At 45.0% G+C, this 26,444-nt stretch overlaps 1 protein-coding gene across 1 annotated transcript; it reads left to right on the forward strand.

Annotated features, from left to right (window-relative positions):
- The first annotated feature begins 1,398 nt into the window (after positions 1-1,398).
- LOC123992274 (mucin-22-like) lies at positions 1,399-26,444 on the forward strand. Its single transcript, XM_046293443.1, has 11 exons — positions 1,399-1,457; positions 13,468-17,507; positions 17,674-17,931; positions 18,082-18,194; positions 18,288-18,504; positions 18,669-18,806; positions 18,972-19,118; positions 19,227-19,307; positions 23,618-23,730; positions 23,861-24,059; positions 24,263-26,444. The coding sequence occupies exons 1-11, from the start codon at positions 1,399-1,401 to the stop codon at positions 24,484-24,486; spliced, it is 5,589 nt and encodes a 1,862-aa protein (XP_046149399.1). The 3' UTR covers positions 24,487-26,444.

Raw genomic sequence — 26,444 nt, forward strand, 5'->3', positions numbered from 1 at the left:
CGCTACTGCATCAACATCAGCAGTCTCTTCAAGTGATGCCACCAATCCCTCAACTGAATCGACATCAACTTCAAATGATGTCACCACTCCCTCATCTACATCAGCAGTCACTTCAAGCGATAACACTGTTCCGTCAACATTCACTTCAAGTGGTGCCAAAGCTACTACATCAACTTCAGCATTCACTTCAAGTGATGCCAACTCTCCCTTAACATCAATATTCACTACAAGTGATGGCACCTCTCTATCGACATCAATATTTACTTCAACTGATGCCACCACTCCCTCAACATTAGCTTCAAGTGATGCCACCGCTAGTACATCAACAAAAGCAGTCTCTTCAAGTGATGCCACCACTCCCTCGACATCAATATTCACTTCAAATAATGCCACCTCTCACTCAACTACATCGACAGTCACTTCGGACGATACTACATCAACACCCACTTCAAGTGATGCCACCACTCCCTCAACTACATCAACTTTAACTTCAAGTGATACCACCACTACTACACCAACAGTAACATTAACTGTGGACAGAATGCCCTCAACTACATGGACAGTCAGGTCAAGTGATGCCACCACTGCCTCAACAGTCACTTCAAGCAATCCCACCACTCCCTCAACAGTCACTTCAAGTGTTGCCACCTCTCCCTCGACATCAATCTTCACTTCAAGTGATGCCACCACTCCTTCTACATTCACTTCAAGCAATCCCACCACTCCCTCAACACTCACTTCAAGTGATGCCACCTCTCCCTCGACATCAATCTTCACTTCAAGTGATGCCAACTCTCACTCAACTACATCGATAGTCACTTCAGACGATACTACATCAACAACCACTTCAAATGTTGCCACCACTGCCTCAACAGTCACTTCAAGTGATGCCATCACTCCCTCAACTACACTGATAGTAACTTCAGAAAATGCCACATGGACACCCACTTCAGGTGATGCAACCTCTTCCTCAACTACATCAACATTCACTTCAAGTGGTGCCACCACTCCCTCAACAGTCACTTCGAGTGATGCCACCTCTCCCTCAACTACATTGACTTTCACTTCAAGTGTTACCACCACTACTACACCGACATTAATATTAACTGTGGCCACAATTCCTTCAACGACATTGACAGTCACTTCAAGTGATGACACCACTGCTTCAACAGTCACTCCAAGTGATGCCACCAATCCCTCAACTACATCAACATCAACATCAAGAGATGCCACCACTGCTACATCAACATCAGCAGTCACTTCAAACAATGCCACCGCTCTTTCAAAATTAGCTTCAAGTCATGCCTCAGCTACAACATCAATTTCAGTAGTCTCTTCAAGTGATGTAACCACTCCCTCAACAGTCACTCCAAGTGATGCCACCAATCCCTCAACTGCATGGACATCAACTTCAAGAGATGCCACCACTACTACATCAGCATCAGCATTCAGTTCAAGTGATACCATCTCTCCCTCAACAGTCTCTTCAAGTGATGCCACCGCTACTATATCAACATCAGCAGTCTCTTCAAGTGATGCCACCAGTCCCTCAACTGCATCGACATCAACGTCAAATGATGCCACCACTCCCTCATCTACATCAATAGTCACTTCAAGTGATGCCACCACTACTACATCAACATCAGCAGTCACTTCAAGCGATAACACTGTTCCTTCAACATTTACTTCAAGTGGTGCCACCGCTACTACATCAGCATCAGCATTCAGTTCAAGTGATGCCATCTCTCCCTCAACTGCATCGACATCAACTTCAAATGATGCCACCACTCCCTCATCTACATCAGCAGTCACTTCAAGCAATAACACTGTTCCTTCAACATTCACTTCAAGTGGTACCACCGCTACTACATCAACATCAGCATTCAGTTCAAGTGATGCCATCTCTCCCTCGACATCAACAGTCACTTCAAGTGATGGCAGCACTCCCTCAACAGTCTCTTCAAGTGATGGCACCTCTCCCTTAACATCAATATTCACTTCAAGTGATGGCACCTCTCTCTCGACATCAATATTTACTTCAAATGATGCCACCCCTCCCTCAACAGTAGATTCAAGTGATGCCACCGCTACTACATCAACAAAAGCAGTCTCTTCAAGTGATGTAACCACTCCCTCAACAGTCACTCCAAGTGATGCCACCAATCCCTCAACTGCATGGACATCAACTTCAAGAGATGCCACCACTACTACATCAACATCAGCAGTCACTTCAAGCGATAACACTGTTCCTTCAACATTTACTTCAAGTGGTGCCACCGCTACTACATCAGCATCAGCATTCAGTTCAAGTGATGCCATCTCTCCCTCGACATCAACAGTCTCTTCAAGTGATGCCACCGCTACTATATCAACATCAGCAGTCTCTTCAAGTGATGCCACCAGTCCCTCAACTGCATCTACATCAACTTCAAATGATGCCACCACTCCCTCATCTACATCAATAGTCACTTCAAGTGATGCCACCACTACTACATCAACATCAGCATTCACTTCAAGTGATGCCACCACTCCCTCAACATCAATATTCACTTCAAGTAATGGCACCTCTCCCTCGACATCAATCTTCACTTCAAGTGATGCCACCACTCCTTCTACATTCACTTCAAGCAATCCCACCACTCCCTCAACACTCACTTCAAGTGATGCCACCTCTCCCTCGACATCAATCTTCACTTCAAGTGATGCCAACTCTCACTCAACTACATCGATAGTCACTTCAGACGATACTACATCAACAACCACTTCAAATGTTGCCACCACTGCCTCAACAGTCACTTCAAGTGATGCCATCACTCCCTCAACTACACTGATAGTAACTTCAGAAAATGCCACATGGACACCCACTTCAGGTGATGCAACCTCTTCCTCAACTACATCAACATTCACTTCAAGTGGTGCCACCACTCACTCAACAGTCACTTCAAGTGATGCCACCGCTACTGCATCAACATCAGCAGTCTCTTCAAGTGATGCCACCAATCCCTCAACTGAATCGACATCAACTTCAAATGATGTCACCACTCCCTCATCTACATCAGCAGTCACTTCAAGCGATAACACTGTTCCGTCAACATTCACTTCAAGTGGTGCCAAAGCTACTACATCAACTTCAGCATTCACTTCAAGTGATGCCAACTCTCCCTTAACATCAATATTCACTACAAGTGATGGCACCTCTCTATCGACATCAATATTTACTTCAACTGATGCCACCACTCCCTCAACATTAGCTTCAAGTGATGCCACCGCTAGTACATCAACAAAAGCAGTCTCTTCAAGTGATGCCACCACTCCCTCGACATCAATATTCACTTCAAATAATGCCACCTCTCACTCAACTACATCGACAGTCACTTCGGACGATACTACATCAACACCCACTTCAAGTGATGCCACCACTCCCTCAACTACATCAACTTTAACTTCAAGTGATACCACCACTACTACACCAACAGTAACATTAACTGTGGACAGAATGCCCTCAACTACATGGACAGTCAGGTCAGTGATGCCACCACTGCCTCAACAGTCACTTCAAGCAATCCCACCACTCCCTCAACAGTCACTTCAAGTGTTGCCACCTCTCTCCTCGACATCAATCTTCACTTCAAGTGATGCCACCACTCCTTCTACATTCACTTCAAGCAATCCCACCACTCCCTCAACACTCACTTCAAGTGATGCCACCTCTCCTCGACATCAATCTTCACTTCAAGTGATGCCAACTCTCACTCAACTACATCGATAGTCACTTCAGACGATACTACATCAACAACCACTTCAAATGTTGCCACCACTGCCTCAACAGTCACTTCAAGTGATGCCATCACTCCCTCAACTACACTGATAGTAACTTCAGAAAATGCCACATGGACACCCACTTCAGGTGATGCAACCTCTTCCTCAACTACATCAACATTCACTTCAAGTGGTGCCACCACTCCCTCAACAGTCACTTCGAGTGATGCCACCTCTCCCTCAACTACATTGACTTTCACTTCAAGTGTTACCACCACTACTACACCGACATTAATATTAACTGTGGCCACAATTCCTTCAACGACATTGACAGTCACTTCAAGTGATGACACCACTGCTTCAACAGTCACTCCAAGTGATGCCACCAATCCCTCAACTACATCAACATCAACATCAAGAGATGCCACCACTGCTACATCAACATCAGCAGTCACTTCAAACAATGCCACCGCTCTTTCAAAATTAGCTTCAAGTCATGCCTCAGCTACAACATCAATTTCAGTAGTCTCTTCAAGTGATGTAACCACTCCCTCAACAGTCACTCCAAGTGATGCCACCAATCCCTCAACTGCATGGACATCAACTTCAAGAGATGCCACCACTACTACATCAGCATCAGCATTCAGTTCAAGTGATACCATCTCTCCTCAACAGTCTCTTCAAGTGATGCCACCGCTACTATATCAACATCAGCAGTCTCTTCAAGTGATGCCACCAGTCCCTCAACTGCATCGACATCAACGTCAAATGATGCCACCACTCCCTCATCTACATCAATAGTCACTTCAAGTGATGCCACCACTACTACATCAACATCAGCAGTCACTTCAAGCGATAACACTGTTCCTTCAACATTTACTTCAAGTGGTGCCACCGCTACTACATCAGCATCAGCATTCAGTTCAAGTGATGCCATCTCTCCTCAACTGCATCGACATCAACTTCAAATGATGCCACCACTCCCTCATCTACATCAGCAGTCACTTCAAGCAATAACACTGTTCCTTCAACATTCACTTCAAGTGGTACCACCGCTACTACATCAACATCAGCATTCAGTTCAAGTGATGCCATCTCTCCCTCGACATCAACAGTCACTTCAAGTGATGGCAGCACTCCCTCAACAGTCTCTTCAAGTGATGGCACCTCTCCCTTAACATCAATATTCACTTCAAGTGATGGCACCTCTCTCTCGACATCAATATTTACTTCAAATGATGCCACCCCTCCCTCAACAGTAGATTCAAGTGATGCCACCGCTACTACATCAACAAAAGCAGTCTCTTCAAGTGATGTAACCACTCCCTCAACAGTCACTCCAAGTGATGCCACCAATCCCTCAACTGCATGGACATCAACTTCAAGAGATGCCACCACTACTACATCAACATCAGCAGTCACTTCAAGCGATAACACTGTTCCTTCAACATTTACTTCAAGTGGTGCCACCGCTACTACATCAGCATCAGCATTCAGTTCAAGTGATGCCATCTCTCCCTCGACATCAACAGTCTCTTCAAGTGATGCCACCGCTACTATATCAACATCAGCAGTCTCTTCAAGTGATGCCACCAGTCCCTCAACTGCATCTACATCAACTTCAAATGATGCCACCACTCCCTCATCTACATCAATAGTCACTTCAAGTGATGCCACCACTACTACATCAACATCAGCATTCACTTCAAGTGATGCCACCACTCCCTCAACATCAATATTCACTTCAAGTAATGGCACCTCTCCCTCGACATCAATATTCACTTCAAGTGATGCCACCAATCCCTCAACTGCAACGACATCAACTTCAAATGATGCCACCACTACTACACCGACATTAACAGTCATTTCAAGCGATTCCACCACTCCCTCAAAAGCCACTTCAAGTGGTGCCACCGCTACTACATCAGCATTCAGTTCAAGTGATGCCATCTCTCCCTCGACATCAACAGTAAATCCAAGTGATGCCACCATTCCCTCAACTACATCAACATCAACTTCAAGAGATGCCACCACTGCTACATCGACATTAACAGTCACTTCAATTCCTAACACCACTATTACATACACATCAGCAGTCACTTCACGTGATGCCACCAGTCCCTCAACTGCATCTACATCAACTTCAAATGATGCCACCACTCCCTCATTTACATCAATAGTCACTTCAAGTGATGCCACCGCTACTACATCAACATCAGCATTCAGTTCAAGTGATGCCATCTCTCCCTCGACATCAACAGTCACTTCAAGTGATGGCAGCACTCTCTCAACAGTCACTTCAAGTGTTGCCACCTCTCCCTCGACATCAATCTTCACTTCAAGTGATGCCAACTCTCACTCAACTACATCGATAGTCACTTCAGACGATACTACATCAACAACCACTTCAAATGTTGCCACCACTGCCTCAACAGTCACTTCAAGTGATGCCATCACTCCCTCAACTACACTGATAGTAACTTCAGAAAATGCCACATGGACACCCACTTCAGGTGATGCAACCTCTTCCTCAACTACATCAACATTCACTTCAAGTGGTGCCACCACTCACTCAACAGTCACTTCAAGTGATGCCACCGCTACTGCATCAACATCAGCAGTCTCTTCAAGTGATGCCACCAATCCCTCAACTGAATCGACATCAACTTCAAATGATGTCACCACTCCCTCATCTACATCAGCAGTCACTTCAAGCGATAACACTGTTCCGTCAACATTCACTTCAAGTGGTGCCAAAGCTACTACATCAACTTCAGCATTCACTTCAAGTGATGCCAACTCTCCCTTAACATCAATATTCACTACAAGTGATGGCACCTCTCTATCGACATCAATATTTACTTCAACTGATGCCACCACTCCCTCAACAGTAGCTTCAAGTGATGCCACCGCTAGTACATCAACAAAAGCAGTCTCTTCAAGTGATGCCACCACTCCCTCGAAATCAATATTCACTTCAAATAATGCCACCTCTCACTCAACTACATCGACAGTCACTTCGGACGATACTACATCAACACCCACTTCAAGTGATGCCACCACTCCCTCAACTACATCAACTTTAACTTCAAGTGATACCACCACTACTACACCGACAGTAACATTAACTGTGGACAGAATTCCCTCAACTACGTCGACAGTCAGGTCAAGTGATGCCACCAATCCCTCAAGTACATCGACAGTCAGTTCCATTTTTACCACCACTCTGTCAACAGTCACTTCAGGTGATGCCACCTCTTCCTCAACTACATCAACTTCAACTTCAAGTGATACCACCACTACTACACCAACAGTAACATTAACTGTGGACAGAATTCCCTCAACTACGTCGACAGTCAGGTCAAGTGATGCCACCAATCCCTCAAGTACATCGACAGTCAGTTCCATTTTTACCACCACTCTGTCAACAGTCACTTCAGGTGATGCCACCTCTTCCTCAACTACATCAACTTCAACTTCAAGTGATACCACCACTACTACACCAACAGTAACATTAACTGTGGACAGAATTCCCTCAACTACATTGACAGTCAGGTCAAGTGATGACACCACTGCTTCAACAGTCACTCCAAGTGATGCCACCAATCCCTCAACCGCATCGACATCAACTTCAAGAGATGCCACCACTGCTACAACGACATTAACAGTCATTTCAAGCGATTCCACCACTCCCTCAGAAACCACTTCAAGACATGCCACCACTCCCTCATCTACATCAATAGTTACTTCAAGTGATGCCACCACTACTACATCAACATCAGCATTTAGTTCAAGTGATGCCAACTCTCCCTCGACATCAACAGTCTCTTCAAGCGATGCCACCTCTTTCTCAACTACATCAACACCCACTTCAAGTGATGCCACCACTCCCTCAAGTACATCGACAGTCAGTTCCAGTTTAACCACCACTCTGTCAACAGTCACTTCAGGTGATGCCACCACTACTACACCGACAGTAACATTAACTGTGGACAGAATTCCCTCAACTACGTTGACAGTCAGGTCAAGTGATGACACCACTGCCTCAACATTCACTTCAAGTGATGCTATCACTCCCTCAACTACACTGATAGTAACTTCAGAAAATGCCACATGGACACCCACTTCAGGTGATGCAACCTCTTCCTCAACTACATCAACATTCACTTCAAGTGGTGCCACCACTCACTCAACAGTAGCTTCAAGTGATGCCACCGCTACTGCATCAACATCAGCAGTCTCTTCAAGTGATGCCACCACTCCTTCTACAGTCACTTCAAGCAATCCCACCACTCCCTCAACAGTCACTTCAAGTGTTGTCACCTCTCCCTCGACATCAATCTTCACTTCAAGTGATGCCACCACTCCTTCTACAGTCACTTCAAGCAATCCCACCACTCCCTCAACACTCACTTCAAGTGATGCCACCTCTCCCTCGACATCAATCTTCACTTCAAGTGATGCCAACTCTCACTCAACTACATCGATAGTCACTTCAGACGATACTACATCAACAACCACTTCAAATGTTGCCACCACTGCCTCAACAGTCACTTCAAGTGATGCCATCACTCCCTCAACTACACTGATAGTAACTTCAGAAAATGCCACATGGACACCCACTTCAGGTGATGCAACCTCTTCCTCAACTACATCAACATTCACTTCAAGTGGTGCCACCACTCACTCAACAGTCACTTCAAGTGATGACACCGCTACTGCATCAACATCAGCAGTCTCTTCAAGTGATGCCACCAATCCCTCAACTGAATCGACATCAACTTCAAATGTTGTCACCACTCCCTCATCTACATCAGCAGTGACTTCAAGCGATAACACTGTTCCGTCAACATTCACTTCAAGTGGTGCCAAAGCTACTACATCAACTTCAGCATTCACTTCAAGTGATGCCACCTCTCCCTTAACATCAATATTCACTACAAGTGATGGCACCTCTCTATCGATATCAATATTTACTTCAACTGATGCCACCACTCCCTCAACAGTAGCTTCAAGTGATGCCACCGCTACTACATCAACAAAAGCAGTCTCTTCAAGTGATGCCACCACTCCCTCGACATCAATATTCACTTCAAATAATGCCACCTCTCACTCAACTACATCGACAGTCACTTCGGACGATACTACATCAACACCCACTTCAAGTGATGCCACCACACCCTCAAGTACATTGACAGTCAGTTCAAGTGTTGCCACCACTCTGTCAACAGTCACTTCAAGTGATTCCACCTCTTTCTCAACTACATCAACGGTCACTTCAGGTGATGCCACCACGACTACACCAAGAGTAACTTCAAATGCTGCCATCATTCCCTCAACTACATCAACACCCACTTCAAGTGATGCCACCACTCCCTCAACTACATCAACTTTAACTTCAAGTGATACCACCACTACTACACCGACAGTAACATTAACTGTGGACAGAATTCCCTCAACTACGTCGACAGTCAGGTCAAGTGATGCCACCAATCCCTCAAGTACATCGACAGTCAGTTCCATTTTTACCACCACTCTGTCAACAGTCACTTCAGGTGATGCCACCTCTTCCTCAACTACATCAACTTTAACTTCAAGTGATACCACCACTACTACACCAACAGTAACATTAACTGTGGACAGAATTCCCTCAACTACATTGACAGTCAGGTCAAGTCATGACACCACTGCTTCAACAGTCACTCCAAGTGATGCCACCAATCCCTCAACTGCATCGACATCAACTTCAAGAGATGCCACCACTGCTACATCGACATTAACAGTCATTTCAAGCGATTCCACCACTCCCTCAGAAACCACTTCAAGTCATGCCACCACTCCCTCATCTACATCAATAGTTACTTCAAGTGATGCCACCACTACTACATCAACATCAGCATTCAGTTCAAGTGATGCCAACTCTCCCTCGACATCAACAGTCTCTTCAAGCGATGCCACCTCTTTCTCAACTACATCAACACCCACTTCAAGTGATGCCACCACTCCCTCAAGTACATCGACAGTCAGTTCCAGTTTAACCACCACTCTGTCAACAGTCACTTCAGGTGATGCCACCACTACTACACCGACAGTAACATTAACTGTGGACAGAATTCCCTCAACTACGTTGACAGTCAGGTCAAGTGATGCCACCACTGCCTCAACATTCACTTCAAGTGATGCTATCACTCCCTCAACTACACTGATAGTAACTTCAGAAAATGCCACATGGACACCCACTTCAGGTGATGCAACCTCTTCCTCAACTACATCAACATTCACTTCAAGTGGTGCCACCACTCACTCAACAGTAGCTTCAAGTGATGCCACCACTACTGCATCAACATCAGCAGTCTCTTCAAGTGATGCCACCACTCCATCTACAGTCACTTCAAGCAATCCCACCACTCCCTCAACAGTCACTTCAAGTGTTGCCACCTCTCCCTCGACATCAATCTTCACTTCAAGTGATGCCACCACTCCTTCTACAGTCACTTCAAGCAATCCCACCACTCCCTCAACACTCACTTCAAGTGATGCCACCTCTCCCTCGACATCAATCTTCACTTCAAGTGATGCCAACTCTCACTCAACTACATCGATAGTCACTTCAGACGATACTACATCAACAACCACTTCAAATGTTGCCACCACTGCCTCAACAGTCACTTCAAGTGATGCCATCACTCCCTCAACTACACTGATAGTAACTTCAGAAAATGCCACATGGACACCCACTTCAGGTGATGCAAGCTCTTCCTCAACTACATCAACATTCACTTCAAGTGGTGCCACCAGTCACTCAACAGTAGCTTCAAGTGATGCCACCGCTACTGCATCAACATCAGCAGTCTCTTCAAGTGATGCCACCACTCCTTCTACAGTCACTTCAAGCAATCCCACCACTCCCTCAACAGTCACTTCAAGTGTTGCCACCTCTCCCTCGACATCAATCTTCACTTCAAGTGATGCCACCACTCCTTCTACAGTCACTTCAAGCAATCCCACCACTCCCTCAACACTCACTTCAAGTGATGCCACCTCTCCCTCGACATCAATCTTCACTTCAAGTGATGCCAACTCTCACTCAACTACATCGATAGTCACTTCAGACGATACTACATCAACAACCACTTCAAATGTTGCCACCATTGCTTCAACAGTAAATCCAAGTGATGCCACCAATCCCTCAACTACATCGACATCAACTTCAAGAGATGCCACCACTACTACATCGACATTAACAGTCATTTCAAGCGATTCCACCACTCCCTCAGAAACCACTTCAAGTCATGCCACCGCTACAACATCAATTTCAGCATTCAGTTCAAGTGATGCCATCTCTCCCTCAACATCAACAGTCTCTTCAAGTGATGCCACCGCTACTATATCAACATCAGCAGTCTCTTCAAGTGATGCCACCAGTCCCTCAACTGCATCGACATCAACTTCAAATGATGCCACCACTCCCTCATCTACATCAATAGTCACTTCAAGTGATGCCACCACTACTACATCAACATCAGCATTCACTTCAAGTGATGCCACCACTCCCTCAACATCAATATTCACTTCAAGTAATGGCACCTCTCCCTCGACATCAGTATTCACTTCAAGTGATGCAACCAATCCCTTAACATTAATATTCACTACAAGTGATGGCACCTCTCTCTCGACATCAATATTTACTTCAATTGATGCCACCACTCCCTCAACAGTAGCTTCAAGTGATGCCACCGCTACTCCATCAACATCCATATTCACTTCAAATAATGCCACCTCTCACTCAACTACATCGACAGTCACTTTGGACGATACTCCATCAACACCCACTTCAAGTGATGCCACCACACCCTCAAGTACATTGACAGTCACTTCAAGTGATGCCACCTCTTTCTCAACTACATCAACGGTCACTTCAGGTGATGCCACCACGACTACACCAAGAGTAACTTCAAATGCTGCCATCATTCCCTCAACTACATCAACACCCACTTCAAGTGATGCCACCACTCCCTCAAGTACATCAACAGTCAGTTCCAGTTTTGCCACCACTCTGTCAACAGTCACTTCAGGTGATGCCACCTCTTCCTCAACTACATCAACTTTAACTTCAAGTGATGCCACCACTCCCTCAAGTACATCAACAGTCAGTTCCAGTTTTACCACCACTTTGTCAACAGTCACTTCAGGTGATGCCACCACTACTACACCGACAGTAACATTAACTGTGGACAGAATTCCCTCAACTACGTTGACAGTCAGGTCAAGTGATGCCACCACTGCCTCAACAGTCACTTCAAGTGATGCCATCACTCCCTCAACTACACTGATAGTAACTTCAGAAAATGCCACATGGACACCCACTTCAGGTGATGCAACCTCTTCCTCAACTACATCAACATTCACTTCAAGTGGTGCCACCACTCACTCAACAGTCACTTCAAGTCATGCCACCGCTACTGCATCAACATCAACAGTCTCTTCAAGTGATGCCACCACTCCTTCTACAGTCACTTCAAGCAATCCCACCACTCCCTCAACTGTCACTTCAAGTGTTGCCACCTCTCCCTCGACATCAATCTTCACTTCAAGTGATGCCACCACTCCTTCTACATTCACTTCAAGCAATCCCACCACTCCCTCAACAGTCACTTCAAGTGATGCCACCTCTCCCTCGACATCAATCTTCACTTCAAGTGATGCCACCTCTCACTCAACTACATCGATAGTCACTTCAGACGATACTACATCAACAACCACTTCAAATGTTGCCACCAGTGCCTCAACAGTCACTTCAAGTGATGCCACCAATCCCTCAACTGCATCGACATCAACTTCAAGAGATGCCACCACTACTACATCGACATTAACAGTCATTTCAAGCGATTCCACCACTCCCTCAGAAACCACTTCAAGTCATGCCACCACTCCCTCATCTACATCAACAGTCCCTTCAATTGATCCCACCACTACCTCAACATCAACAGTCACTTCAAGAAATGCCACCAATACATCGACAGTCTCTACAAGTGATGCCTCCACTCCTTCGACATCAACAATCACTTCAAGTGATGACACTAATACATCAACAGTCACTTCAAGTGATAGCACCACACCCTCAACATCAAGAGTCACTTCAAGAAATGCCACGTCTCCCTGGACATCAACAGTCACTTCAGGTGATACTACCACTACATTGACAGTCACTTCAAGTGATCCCACCACTACCTCGACATCAACAGTCACTTCAAGTGATGCCCCCAATACATTGACAGTAACATTAAATGATGATACCACTACATTGACAGTCTCTTCAAGTGATGCTACCACTACATCGACAGTCCCTTCAAGTGATACCACCACTCCCTCGACATTAACAGTCACTTCAAGTAATGCCACATCTCTCTCGACATCAACAGTCACTTCAAGTGATGCCACCAATACATCAACAGTCTCTACAAGTGATGCTTCCACTCCTTTGACTTCAACAGTCACTTCAAGTGATGCCACCACTACATCAACAGTCACTTCAAGTGATGCCACCACTACATCAACAGTCACTTCAAGTGATGCTACCACTACATCAACAGTCACTTCAAGTGATACTACCACTACAGCAACAGTCATTTCAAGTGAATCTACCACTACATTGTCAGTATCTTCAAGTGATGCCACCTCTCCCTCGACATTAACATTCACTTCAAGTGACGCCACCTTTACCTGGACATCAACAGTCACTTCAAGTGATCCCACCGCTTCCTCGCCTACATCGACAGTCACTTCAAGTGATCCCACCTCTCCTTTGACATCAACAGTCACTTCAAGTGATCCCACCTCTCCTTTGACATCAACAGTCACTTCAAGTGATCCCACCTCTCCTTTGACATCAACAGTCACTTCAAGTGATCCCACCTCTCCTTTGACATCAACAGTCACTTCAAGTGATCCCACCTCTCCCTCAACATTAACATTCACTTCAAGTGATGCCACCTCTCCTTTGACATCAACAGTCACTTCAAGTGATGCCACCTTTACCTGGACATCAACAGTCACTTCAAGTGACGCCACCTTTACCTGGACATCAACAGTCACTTCAAGTGATCCCACCTCTCCTTTGACATCAACAGTCACTTCAAGTGATCCCACCTCTCCTTTGACATCAACAGTCACTTCAAGTGATGCCACCTTTACCTCGACATCAACAGTCACTTCAAGTGATGCCCCCAATACATTGACAGTAACATTAAATGATGATACCACTACATTGACAGTCTCTTCAAGTGATGCCACCTTTACCTCGACATCAACAGTCACTTCAAGTGATGCCCCCAATACATTGACAGTAACATTAAATGATGATACCACTACATTGACAGTCTCTTCAAGTGATGCTACCACTACATCGACAGTCCCTTCAAGTGATACCACCACTCCCTCGACATTAACAGTCACTTCAAGTAATGCCACATCTCCCTCGACATCAACAGTCACTTCAAGTGATGCCACCAATACATCAACAGTCTCTACAAGTGATGCTTCCACTCCTTCGACTTCAACAGTCACTTCAAGTGATGCCACCACTACATCAACAGTCACTTCAAGTGATGCTACCACTACATCAACAGTCACTTCAAGTGATACTACCACTACAGCAACAGTCATTTCAAGTGAATCTACCACTACATCGTCAGTATCTTCAAGTGATGCCACCTCTCCCTCGACATTAACATTCACTTCAAGTGATGCCACCTTTACCTGGACATCAACAGTCACTTCAAGTGACGCCACCTTTACCTGGACATCAACAGTCACTTCAAGTGATCCCACCGCTTCCTCGCCTACATCGACAGTCTCTACAAGTGTTGCTTCCACTCCATCGACTTCAACAGTCACTTCAAGTGATGCCACCTTTACCTGGACATCAACAGTCACTTCAAGTGATCCCACCGCTTCCTTGCCTACATCAATTGTCTCTTCAAGTGATGCCACCTCTCCCTCGACATCAACAGTATTTTCAAGTGATGCCACCAACTCATTGACAGTCTCTACAAGTGATGCCTCCACTCCTTCGACTTCAGCAGTCACTTCAAGTGATCCCACCACTACCTCGACATTAACAGTCACTTCCAGAAATGCCACCTCTCCCTCGACATCAACAGTCACTTCAAGTGATGCTACCACTACATTGACAGTCACATCAAGTGATGCCTCCACTCCTTCGACTTTAACAGTCACTTCAAGTGATGCCACCCCTACATCAACAGTCACTTCAAGTGATGCTACCACTACATCGACAGTCCCTTCAATTGATCCCACCACTACCTCGGCATTAACAGTCACTTCAAGAAATGCCACCAATACATCGACAGTCTCTACAAGTGATGCCTCCACTCCTTCGACATCAACAGTCACTTCAAGTGATGCCACCAACACATCAACAGTTACTTCAAGTGATGCTACCACTACATTGACAGTCACTTCAAGTGATGCCACCACTCCCTCAACATCAACAGTCACTTTAAGTGATGCAACCTCTCCCTCAACTACATCAACAGTCAGTTCAAGTGATACTACCACTACATCGACAGTCCCTTCAAGTGATCCCACCACTACCTCGACATTAACAGTCACTTCAAGAAATGCCACCTCTCCCTCGACATCAACAGTCACTTCAAGTGATGCCACCAATACATCGACAGTCTCTTCAAGTGATGCCACCACTCCCTCAACATCAACAGTCAGTTCAAGTGATACTACCACGACAGCAACAGTCAGTTCAGGTGATACTACCACTACATCGACAGTATCTTCAAGTGATACCACCTCTCCCTCGACTTCACCAGTCACTTCAAGTGATGCCAACACTACATCAACAGTCACTTCAAGTGATGCCTCCACAACATCAACAGTCACTTTAAGTGATGCTACCACTACATTAACAGTCCCTTCAAGTGATGCCACCATTACCTCAACGTTAACAGTCACTTCAAGAAATGCCACCTCTCCCTCGACATCAACAGTCACTGCTAGTGATGCTACCACTACATCAACAGTCACTGCAAGTGATGCCACCAATACATCAACAGTCACTTCCAGAAATGCCACCTCTCCCTCGACATCAACAGTCACTTCAAGTGATGCTACCACTACATTGACAGTCACATCAAGTGATGCCTCCACTCCTTCGAGTTTAACAGTCACTTCAAGTGATGCCACCAACACATCAACAGTTACTTCAAGTGATGCTACCACTACATTGACAGTCACTTCAAGTGATGCCACCACTCCCTCAACATCAACAGTCACTTTAAGTGATGCAACCTCTCCCTCAAATACATCAACAGTCAGTTCAAGTGATACTACCACTACATCGACAGTCCCTTCAAGTGATCCCACCACTACCTCGACATTAACAGTCACTTCAAGTGATGCCACCTCTCCCTCGACATCAACAGTCAGTTCAAGTGATACTACCACGACAGCAACAGTCAGTTCAGGTGATACTACCACTACATCGACAGTATCTTCAAGTGATACCACCTCTCCCTCGACTTCAACAGTCACTTCAAGTGATGCCACCACTACATCGACAGTATCTTCAAGTGATACCACCTCTCACTCGACTTCAACAGTCACTTCAAGTGATGCCAACACTACATCAACAGTCACTTCAAGTGATGCCTCCACAACATCAACAGTCACTTTAAGTGATGCTACCACTACATTAACAGTCCCTTCAAGTGATGCCACCATTACCTCAACGTTAACAGTCACTTCAAGAAATGCCACCTCTCCCTCGACATCAACAGTCCCTGCTAGTGATGCTACCACTACATCGACAGTCACTTCAAGCGATGCCACCACTACCTCGACATCAATAGTCACTTCAAGTGATGCCACCAATACATCAACAGTCACTTCAAGTGATGCCACCACTCCCTCGACACTAACAGTTACTTCAAGTGATGCCACCTCTCCCTCGACATCAACAGTCGCCTCAAGTGATTCCACCACTACATCAACAGTCACTTCAAATGATGCTACCACTACATCGACAGTCACTTTAAGTGATGCTACCTCTCCCTCAACTACATTGACAGTCACAGCTAGTGATGACACCTCTAACTCAACATCAACAGTCACTTCAAGGGTTGCTACCACTGCATCGATAGTCTCTTCAAGTCATAACACCCCTCCTTCAACTACATCAATGTTTATTTCAAGTGATGGCACATCTTCTTCTACATCGAATGTCACATCAAGTAATGCCACCACTATATCAACTTTCACTTCAAATGATACCACCACTCCCTCAACTACATCTATTGTCACTTCAAGTAGTGTCACTTCCACATCTCCCTTGCAATATACAGTCACTTCAAGTGACGCCACCTCTCCCTCAACATTACCTTTCACTTCAAGTGATACCATCTCTCCCTCAACTACATCGACAGAGAACTCAAGTGTTGACACTACTCTCTTGATATCAACACCCTCTTCAAATGATATTACATCAACAGTCACTTCAAGTGATCCCACAACTCCCACTTCTCCATCAACAGCCACAAGTGAGGCCACCACTCTAAGACTAATAATGTCATCAACAAGTGGTACTACTACAGTGTTAACAGGTACAGATACCTCAGCAGTTGTAGCAGTATCTACACCGTCCACCCCTTCACTAGGACTAACATCCAGAGACACTACTTTGGTGACAACAATCAAAACCACTGTTGCAGAATGCAGTAAGATTATTTTCACTTATTCTCAAAAACCATCATAAGATGATATGATTGTAAAGATGTAATGTTTTTTAAAACTTACAAATGGATACCAAAGACTATTGAAATGTGTGAATATATTGCTGTAAATACACTGCATTATTTGATTTTTATTGTCATTTGTTTTCAGTGCCAGATACTCTGTTGAATGTCATCAGGCTGGAGGATGTCACCAGTAAGTTAATCAGTGTGAGTTGGACTGGTATTACCCTGGATCAGCAGATACAGTACAAGGTGAAGCTGGCATCTAATTCCAAAACAACTCAGATTGAGACCTCGGCCACCAAAGCTGTTTTCTCAAACCTTACTCCTGGAACCATATACACTCTGATTATTGAGTACTTATCCTGCTACATCAAGAAAAACATTTCAAGAGACATAATCACTGGTATGTCAACTCTTGTTCAAGTAATCTCCTTGAATTCACTAAGAGCATACTTTTGCATTTAAAACAATTATAGATCAAATTAGTGCAAAAGGACATTTTGTGCAAACATCACATTTGTTTTGTTACATCTTTATCTTTTCTCTCCAAAAGCTGGAAAGGTCTATGAATCTTCCACTCGAATTCCAGGCAGAGAGTTTTTGTCTGATTATTCAAATCAATCCAGCAAACTTTACAAAGACTTTGTGGCCAATTTTACCATGCAGGTAAATATTCATTAAGCATTTTTTATAATTGCTTTCTAATTTAGGTAATATAATACAACCTTGTATGATTTAAACATACATATTTCTTTAAAGGTTGAAAACAATCTCCCAAAAGCATACCAGGACCTTACCAGGGCTAAAGAAATGGTGGTGGTTGTGACAGGTGTTCACAGAGGAAGTGTGATCGTTGACTTTGATCTGGTCACTGCTCTGGAGGTTAAACTGTCAACCTCTGACGTGCAGAACAGTGTCATTAATGCGCTGAAATTATCTGAACTCGGAGTAGATCTGAATTTCACCTCAGTCAAAGGTTTTTGAATTCCAATGACTACATACAATGATCTTTTCTGTGCTAGTGAATCAATCAAAATATTTTTTTAATAAATATTCAAGGACTAACTAAATTTAAGGACGTTATCATATCACCGTGTGTATTTAGTGGCCTTTAGTGACTTCATTTTTACTATATTACAGAGGCAGATGTCTGCCAACGAGGCGATTACACATGCTCAAAAAATGCCAGCTGTGTCAGAGAGGGACCCTCACATTCATGTGAATGTAAGGCAGGATTCTACGACAAAAACCCAACCGTACCGGGTACTGACTGCAAGAGTAAGAAAACTTTGTTGCTTGAAATGTGGGCCACACTTTACATGAAATAAGTACCTTATACAAGAGTAACTACCAGTGGAAGAACGTATGTTATTACCCTGTAATACACTATTAAGTACATCCATTTAAGCAGTATTTACCACTATTGCACTCACTGTTTTGTAGGAAATATCTCTCCAGGTGCAGATCCATGTAAAGGCTTGTGTTCATCATGTGCTCAGTGTGTGGTTGGTCCTGGAGGTAGCCATGAATGTAGCTGCTATCCTGGTTTGATAGATCAGAATCCTGTTAATCCTGGGAAGCTATGCAAAGGTACACTAATGTCCTCTGCCTCAATTGTATCTGTATCAATTCCTTACTTGTGTATCTTACACATACATTGCATTACATCTTCATTCCATCAAAATGTGCCCACTATAGATCCTGTCGACTGTTTTGATCAAGAAAAGGACATTTGCTCATCCCAAAATCTATGTCTTCCATCCAAGTTTCTCTGCTCATGTAAGTTACGAAATCATACCAATTCTTCAGATATCACATACTGTAACGGCGTTCGTCTGTTGAAGGAAGAGAGTCGGACCGAAATGCAGCGTGTTGGTTACTCATGACTTTAATGAAAGAAAACACGGTACATGAAATAACTGATACTAAATACAAAAACAACAGAACGGAACGTGAAACTAATTACAGCCTATCTGGTGACTACAACACAGAGACAGGAAGAATCACCCACCACTCACGGACCGAGCAGCGTGTAAACTGGCAGGAGCGAAAGGAGGACGTTATGGACGATAGAGGCATGGAGTATACGACGTGGGAAAAAATCGACAGGTGGGCGGCCGACCCAGAGAGAGTGCAGGCGCCCGCCTGGGATTCGCTTCAGCAGTGCGAAGAGGGCTACAGGCGAATGGAGTCAAAAAGGAAAACACGGCGACGCAGAGCGAAATCCGAAAGTAACCCCCAAATATTTATTGGGGGAGAGCGCAGAGAGAGAGTGGCTGAGTCAGGAGTCAGACCTGAGCCTACTCTCCCTGTTAATTGTGAGGAGCAGCAATATAAGGACTTCTGGTCTTGGGAGATGATATTAGACGGAAAAGGACCCTGGGCTCAGCCTGGAGAATATCGCCGTCCCAAGGAAGAAATAGATCAAATCAAATCAAATCAAATTTATTTATATAGCCCTTCGTACATCAGCTGATATCTCAAAGTGCTGTACAGAAACCCAGCCTAAAACCCCAAACAGCAAACAATGCAGGTGTAAAAGCACGGTGGCTAGGAAAAACTCCCTAGAAAGGCCAAAACCTAGGAAGAAACCTAGAGAGGAACCGGGCTATGTGGGGTGGCCAGTCCTCTTCTGGCTGTGCCGGGTAGAGATTATAACAGAACATGACCAAGATGTTCAAATGTTCATAAATGACCAGCATGGTCAAATAATAATAAGGCAGAACAGTTGAAACTGGAGCAGCAGCACAGTCAGGTGGACTGGGGACAGCAAGGAGCCATCATGTCAGGTAGTCCTGGGGCACGGTCCTAGGGCTCAGGTCCTCCGAGAGAGAGAAAGAAAGAGAGAATTAGAGAGAGCATATGTGGGGTGGCCAGTCCTCTTCTGGCTGTGCCGGGTGGAGATTATAACAGAACGTGGCCAAGATGTTCAAATGTTCATAAATGACCAGCATGGTTGAATAATAGTAAGGCAGAACAGTTGAAACTGGAGCAGGAGCATGGCCAGGTGGACTGGGGACAGCAAGGAGTCCTCATGTCAGGTAGTCCTGGGACATGGTCCTAGGGCCCAGGCCAGTTGAAACTGGAGCAGCAGCATGGCCAGGTGGACTGGGGACAGCAAGGAGTCATCATGTCAGGTAGTCCTGGGGCATGGTCCTAGGGCTCAGGTCCTCCGAGAGAGAGAAAGAAAGAGAGAAGGAGAGAATTAGAGAACGCACACTTAGATTCACACAGGACACCTGAATAGGACAGGAGAAGTACTCCAGATAAACAAACTGACCCTAGCCCCCGACACATAAACTACTGCAGCATAAATACTGGAGGCTGAGACAGGAGGGGTCAGGAGACACTGTGGCCCCATCCGAGGACACCCCGGACAGGGCCAAACAGGAAGGATATAACCCCACCCACTTTGCCAAAGCACAGCCCCCACACCACTAGAGGGAAATCTTCAACCACCAACTTACCATCCTGAGACAAGGCCGAGTATAGCCCACAAAGATCTCCGACACGGTACAACCCAAGGGGGGGGAACCCAGACAGGCCGACCACAACAGTGAATCAACCCACCCAGGTGACGCACCCCCCCAGGGACGGCACGAGAGAGCCCCAGCAAGCCAGTGACTCAGCCCCGTAACAGGGTTAGAGGCAGAGAATCCCAGTGGAAAGAGGGGAACCGGCCAGGCAGAGACAGCAAGGGCGGTTCGTTGCTCCAGAGCCTTTCCGTTCACCTTCCCACTCCTGGGCCAGACTACACTCAATCATATGACCCACTGAAGAGATGAGTTTTCAGTAAAGACTTAAAGGTTGAGACCGAGTTTGCGTCTCTGACATGGGTAGGCAGACCGTTCCATAAAAATGGAGCTCTATAGGAGAAAGCCCTGCCTCCAGCTGTTTGCTTAGAAATTCTAGGGACAATTAGGAGGCCTGCGTCTTGTGACCGTAGCGTACGTGTAGGTATGTACGGCAGGACCAAATCAGAGAGGTAGGTAGGAGCAAGCCCATGTAATGCTTTGTAGGTTAGCAGTAAAACCTTGAAATCAGCCCTTGCTTTGACAGGAAGCCAGTGTAGAGAGCTGTGGATAAAGCGGAGAGGCGCTGGTATGAGGAGGCAGCACGGCGACGCGGTTGGAAGCCCGAAAAGCAGCCCCAAAAAATTATTGGGGGGTGGCTAGAAGGGAGTATGGTTATGCCAGGTAGGAGACCTGCGCAAACTCCCTGTGCACACCGTTGGGCTAGAAAGACCGGGCAGGCACCGTGTTATGCTATGGAGCGCACGGTGTTTCCAGTGCGGGTGCAGAGCCAGGTGCGGCACATACCAGCCCTTCCTATTGGCCGGGCTAGTGTGGGCATCGAGCCAGGTAAGCTTGGGCAGGCTCTGTGCTCAAGAGCTCCAGTGCGCCTGCACGGTCCGGTCTATCCAGAGCCACCTCCACACACCAGTCCTCCGGTAGCAGCTCCCCGCACCAGGCTTCCTGTGCGTGTCCTCGATCCAATACCACCAGTTCCAGCACCACGCACCAGGCCTCCAGTGCGCCTCGCCTGTTCAGCGCAGCCAGCGCTTTTCTCCTCTCCTGCGCTGTCGGAGTCTCCCGCTTGTTTAGCGCAGCCAGAGCCTTTCTCCTCTCCTGCGCTGCCGGAGTCTCCCGTCTGCCCAGCGCCGCCAGTGCCGCCAGTCTGCCCAGCGCCGCCAGTGCTCCCAGTCTGCCCAGCGCCGCCAGTGCTCCCAGTCTGCCCAGCGCCGCCAGTGCTCCCAGTCTGCCCGCGCCGCCAGTGCTCCCAGTCTGCCCAGCGCCGCCAGTCTGCCCAGCGCCGCCAGTGCTCCCAGTCTGCCCAGCGCCGCCAGTGCCGCCAGACAACCAGTCTCTTCCAGATCTGCCAGACAACCAGTCTCTTCCAGATCTGCCAGACAACCAGTCTCTTCCAGATCTGCCAGACAACCAGTCTCTTCCAGATCTGCCAGACAACCAGTCTCTTCCAGATCTGCCCGACAACCAGTCTCTTCCAGATCTGCCAGACAACCAGTCTCTTCCAGATCTGCCAGACAACCAGAATCTTCCAGATCTGCTTGTCAACCTGAATCTTCCAGTTCCGCCAGCCAGCCAGGATTTACCGGAGCCTACTACCTGCCTGAGCTTCATCTCAGTACTGGGCTTCCTCTCAGTACTGGGCTTCCTCTCAGTACTGGGCTTCCTCTCAGTACTGGGTTTCCTCTCAGTACTGGGCTTCCTCTCAGTACTGGGCTTCCCCTCAGTCCCGGGCTGCCCCTCAGTCCCGGGCTGCTTCGGTCCCGAGCTGCCCCTCTGTCCCGAGCTGCCCCTCTGTCCCGAGCTGCCCCTCAGTCACGAGCTGTTCCTCAGTTATGTGGGGATCTGGGTGAGGACTATTAGGCCATGGTCGGCGGAGAGGGTGGATTATCCCAGGACGCGAAGGGGAGGAACAAGGACATTAATGGAGTGGGGTCCACGTCCCGAGCCGGAACCGCCACCATGGACAGACGCCCACCCGGACCCTCCCTATGCTTTTGAGGTGCGTCCGGGAGTCCGCACCTTAGGGGGGGGGTTCTGTCACGCCTTGGTCATTGTATTTTGTGTTTTTGTTATATGTTTGGGTAGGCCAGGGTGTGACATGGGTTTATATGTTGTTTTTCGTATTGGGGTTTGTAGTATTTGGGATCGCGGCTGATTAGGGGTGTTGTATAGGCTTGGCTGCCTGAGGCGATTCTCAATCAGTCAGGTGATTCTCGTTGTCTCTGATTGGGAACCATATTTAGGCAGTCTGAGTTTCGCTTTGTATTTCGTGGGTGATTGTTCCTGTCTTTGTGTAGTTTCACCAGATAGGCTGTAATAGGTTTCATGTTCCGTTTGTTGTTTTTGTATTTAGTTATTTCATGTATCGTTTCGTTTTCTTCATTAAAGATCATGAGTAACAAACACGCTGCATTTCGGTCCGACTCTCTTCCTTCAACAGACGAACGTCGTTACACATACTGTCTTCAGAGAAAGATGAATCTGTAATACTGAAGCCTATTTGTGCCTCTGACTGACCTACAGCTTATTATAACAACTCTCTCTGCTTCCCTCCTACAGTGAGGAAGGTTTTCAAATTAACAGCAGAATTCAACTCTTGGATCTTCAACTCCTCTCTGCACGACCCAGGGAGCGATGCTTGGGCATATGCCTCTACAAAGATCATAAAAACTGTATGCACATACACTCCCTAATTTGTAATTATTGTGATGTCTTACAAATGTCATCTTAAAACACTATGGTTTCTTTTCCATAAGTACTTTTATAAATAGACGTCTACTTTACTATAAAAAATGTTTCCAGGTTGTCCCCAGAATGCGGTTTGTTCTGTCAGATTCATCCTTTGACATGACAGTGGTGGGCTTCCAGAGAGGTAGTGTGGTGGTCAGGATGATGTGCGGTTATAATGGGAATACTACCGCTGATGAAAGAACTCTCCAGGCTGCTCTGCAGGACACAATCCGCAAACACTTGGACAACTCCGCCATAGCTACCTTGAAAAGTATGTTTAAAACATAGGATTTAAAGAAAAAGAATTGGCATTACATGATGATTGTGTTTGTTTTGTTGAATTAATGTATGTGACTCAGTTTGTGGTTTCACAAATTTCTTCTATTTAATTTTGTGTGGGATGCTGCTTATCTAATATTGTCCTTTCAATAGTTACTGATAGACATTGACCAAACATCTGTCTGTTCTTTGTAGGAGTTTCCCAGATATCAATGGCCCCAGGAGCAGGCTGGAAAGTGGCGACAATAGTCCTGGGAGTTCTGCTGGGCTTCACTTTGACAGTCGTGGTTGTTGTTCTGATCATCACCATAGCGAGGAGAGCAGCTAGCAAGCTGACCTCATATAACATCAAGCAAACAAAGCACAACAGACAAGTGGTGTCCGATGACTACTTAGAAGATTATTCTTATCAGGTGTAGTTCAGGGATTCATAAAAAGACGAGATAATCAAAATTTATTTTCACAAATATATTTGATAATATTAACAGAAGTTTCAGCTATCACACCTCCTAATACTTTTTTTATTTTATTTTTTAAAATGTATACCTTTATTTAAGGTATGCAAGTCAGTTCAGAACAAATTCTTATTTTCAATGACAGCCTAGGAACAGTGAGTTAACTGCCTGTTCAGGGGCAGAACGACAGATTTGTACCTTGTCAGCTCGGGGGTTTGAACTTGCAACCTTCCGGTTACTAGTCCAACCTGTTACTAGTCTAACCACTAGGCTACGCTGCCGCCCCTTTAAGTGTTTCATAAAATGCAACTAAGTCAACTCTGTCAGACACAATAAAAGGCATTCCATTTTTACATTTATTGTTGAACAAGCGTTTAATAAAGGCCTTGATTGTTTAATTGTAACATTAGATTATTCAAAAATTGTAATACAAATCTCCAAACGTCTTCATTGTTTTATTTTATAGTGCTATATAATGCACCAGGGCTAATTTCGTGTTTGCATGTTTTTTGTTAGTTTTTTTGCATGTGTTTCTAGATTCAGAACATAAAACAACATTTAGAAAGCTAACATTATCCCTAGGATCTACCACAGCAAATACATCAGTAGTTTAAGCATATGTTGCAACAAGGTTAAAATATTTTTTCTAAATATTGACTAAAAGATCGATCTTATTAAAGGGTTAGTCATCAGTGAGTTGATAAGGCACTGATGGAGTTGACAACGGACACTCAAAGCAGACATATTTGTGCTTGCCTTTAGTACAAGCATTTGTAAAATATAGAAAATGATTTATTTGAAAACAATAAAAATATAACTGTTTTATCAGATCTTTCAGCACTCTGACGGAGTTGACTTTAGAGTTAATGTTTTATAGAGTTGACATCTTTTATTTTTGTTCTTCATTCAAGTGATATACAAGTTTTTCCTCAGTTGCTTTAAGGCTCTAAAACCTAATTATATCATGTCCTATCTTAATCTATCAGACAGATGGAGTCAACAGTTTATGGTTGTGACAATGGTGATTTCAATACTGTTTGTTTAAATCTATCAGAAGTAGAGAACTTTACAGATCATGAGTTGTCTTGTTGCATTACATGTACTGAGGACATGAAGAAGGGGGTCCTTGTGGTGTAACTGACTCAGCTCATTTCTGATTCATTTAGGATTTTAGTCAAATCTCCGGACACAATTTTTTAGAAATCCTAGTTTTGAAAGAAATAGTCTTTAAAGTCAGAGCGGGCCATTGGAAGAAACTACATGCAATCTTTTTTCAGTTAGTATTTATTATTGCCAGTTTTTTTAATTGTAGAGTTTGACATTTAGATTCTTTGCTCTGGATAAGGGCATTTCTGAGCATAGAGCTGGCATGTATATGAACCATATTTCAAATAATTGGACAATTCCAAAAGCAAATATTTGCCCTTGTAAAATTCTACTTAATGTATTTTTTAAGCTCAAATAATGCAACAAAATAAAAAAATTTAAACTATAAAAATACAGGTTCCCTGTAGAAAAAGGATTGTCCCGACTTTCAAGAATCCCGGTTAAGATTTGTCACTTATGAAAACAGGGATTACAATGTTTGGATCTGGAGAAAACATAAGCACTTTATGACAATTGCTGATATTGAAAGGGCTTTATAAATTAATATGATTTAATTTAATTTACTATTGCAATATGAACTAAATATATTGTTTTTTACAAGTGACATGAGATCTAAAGTGTTATTGTGTACATATGCAATTTCACTGAGTGCATAATAGCCTCTATCTTATTGCAGTGGAAAAGAGTACTGAAGCAATCCACTAGAGGCCACAGTTGTCTGAGAATTGAATATACAGTGCCTTCAGAAAGTATTCAAAACCAATGACTTTTTCAATATTTTGTTACGCTACAGCCTTATTCTAAAATGAATTAAA

The sequence above is a fragment of the Oncorhynchus gorbuscha genome, linkage group LG13 (assembly GCF_021184085.1).
Source record: "Oncorhynchus gorbuscha isolate QuinsamMale2020 ecotype Even-year linkage group LG13, OgorEven_v1.0, whole genome shotgun sequence".
NCBI classification, from domain to species: Eukaryota; Metazoa; Chordata; class Actinopteri; order Salmoniformes; family Salmonidae; genus Oncorhynchus; species Oncorhynchus gorbuscha.

Excerpts from the sequence above, each read along its gene's own strand:
- LOC123992274 (XM_046293443.1), top strand. The coding sequence starts at position 1,399 with ATGGACATCAACTTCAAGAGATGCCACCACTACTACATCAGCATCAGC. Across the intron at positions 18,505-18,668 it reads GAATTTCACCTCAGTCAAAG|AGGCAGATGTCTGCCAACGA; the intron begins GTTTTTGAATTC and ends ACTATATTACAG. Across the intron at positions 24,060-24,262 it reads CGCCATAGCTACCTTGAAAA|GAGTTTCCCAGATATCAATG; the intron begins GTATGTTTAAAA and ends TGTTCTTTGTAG.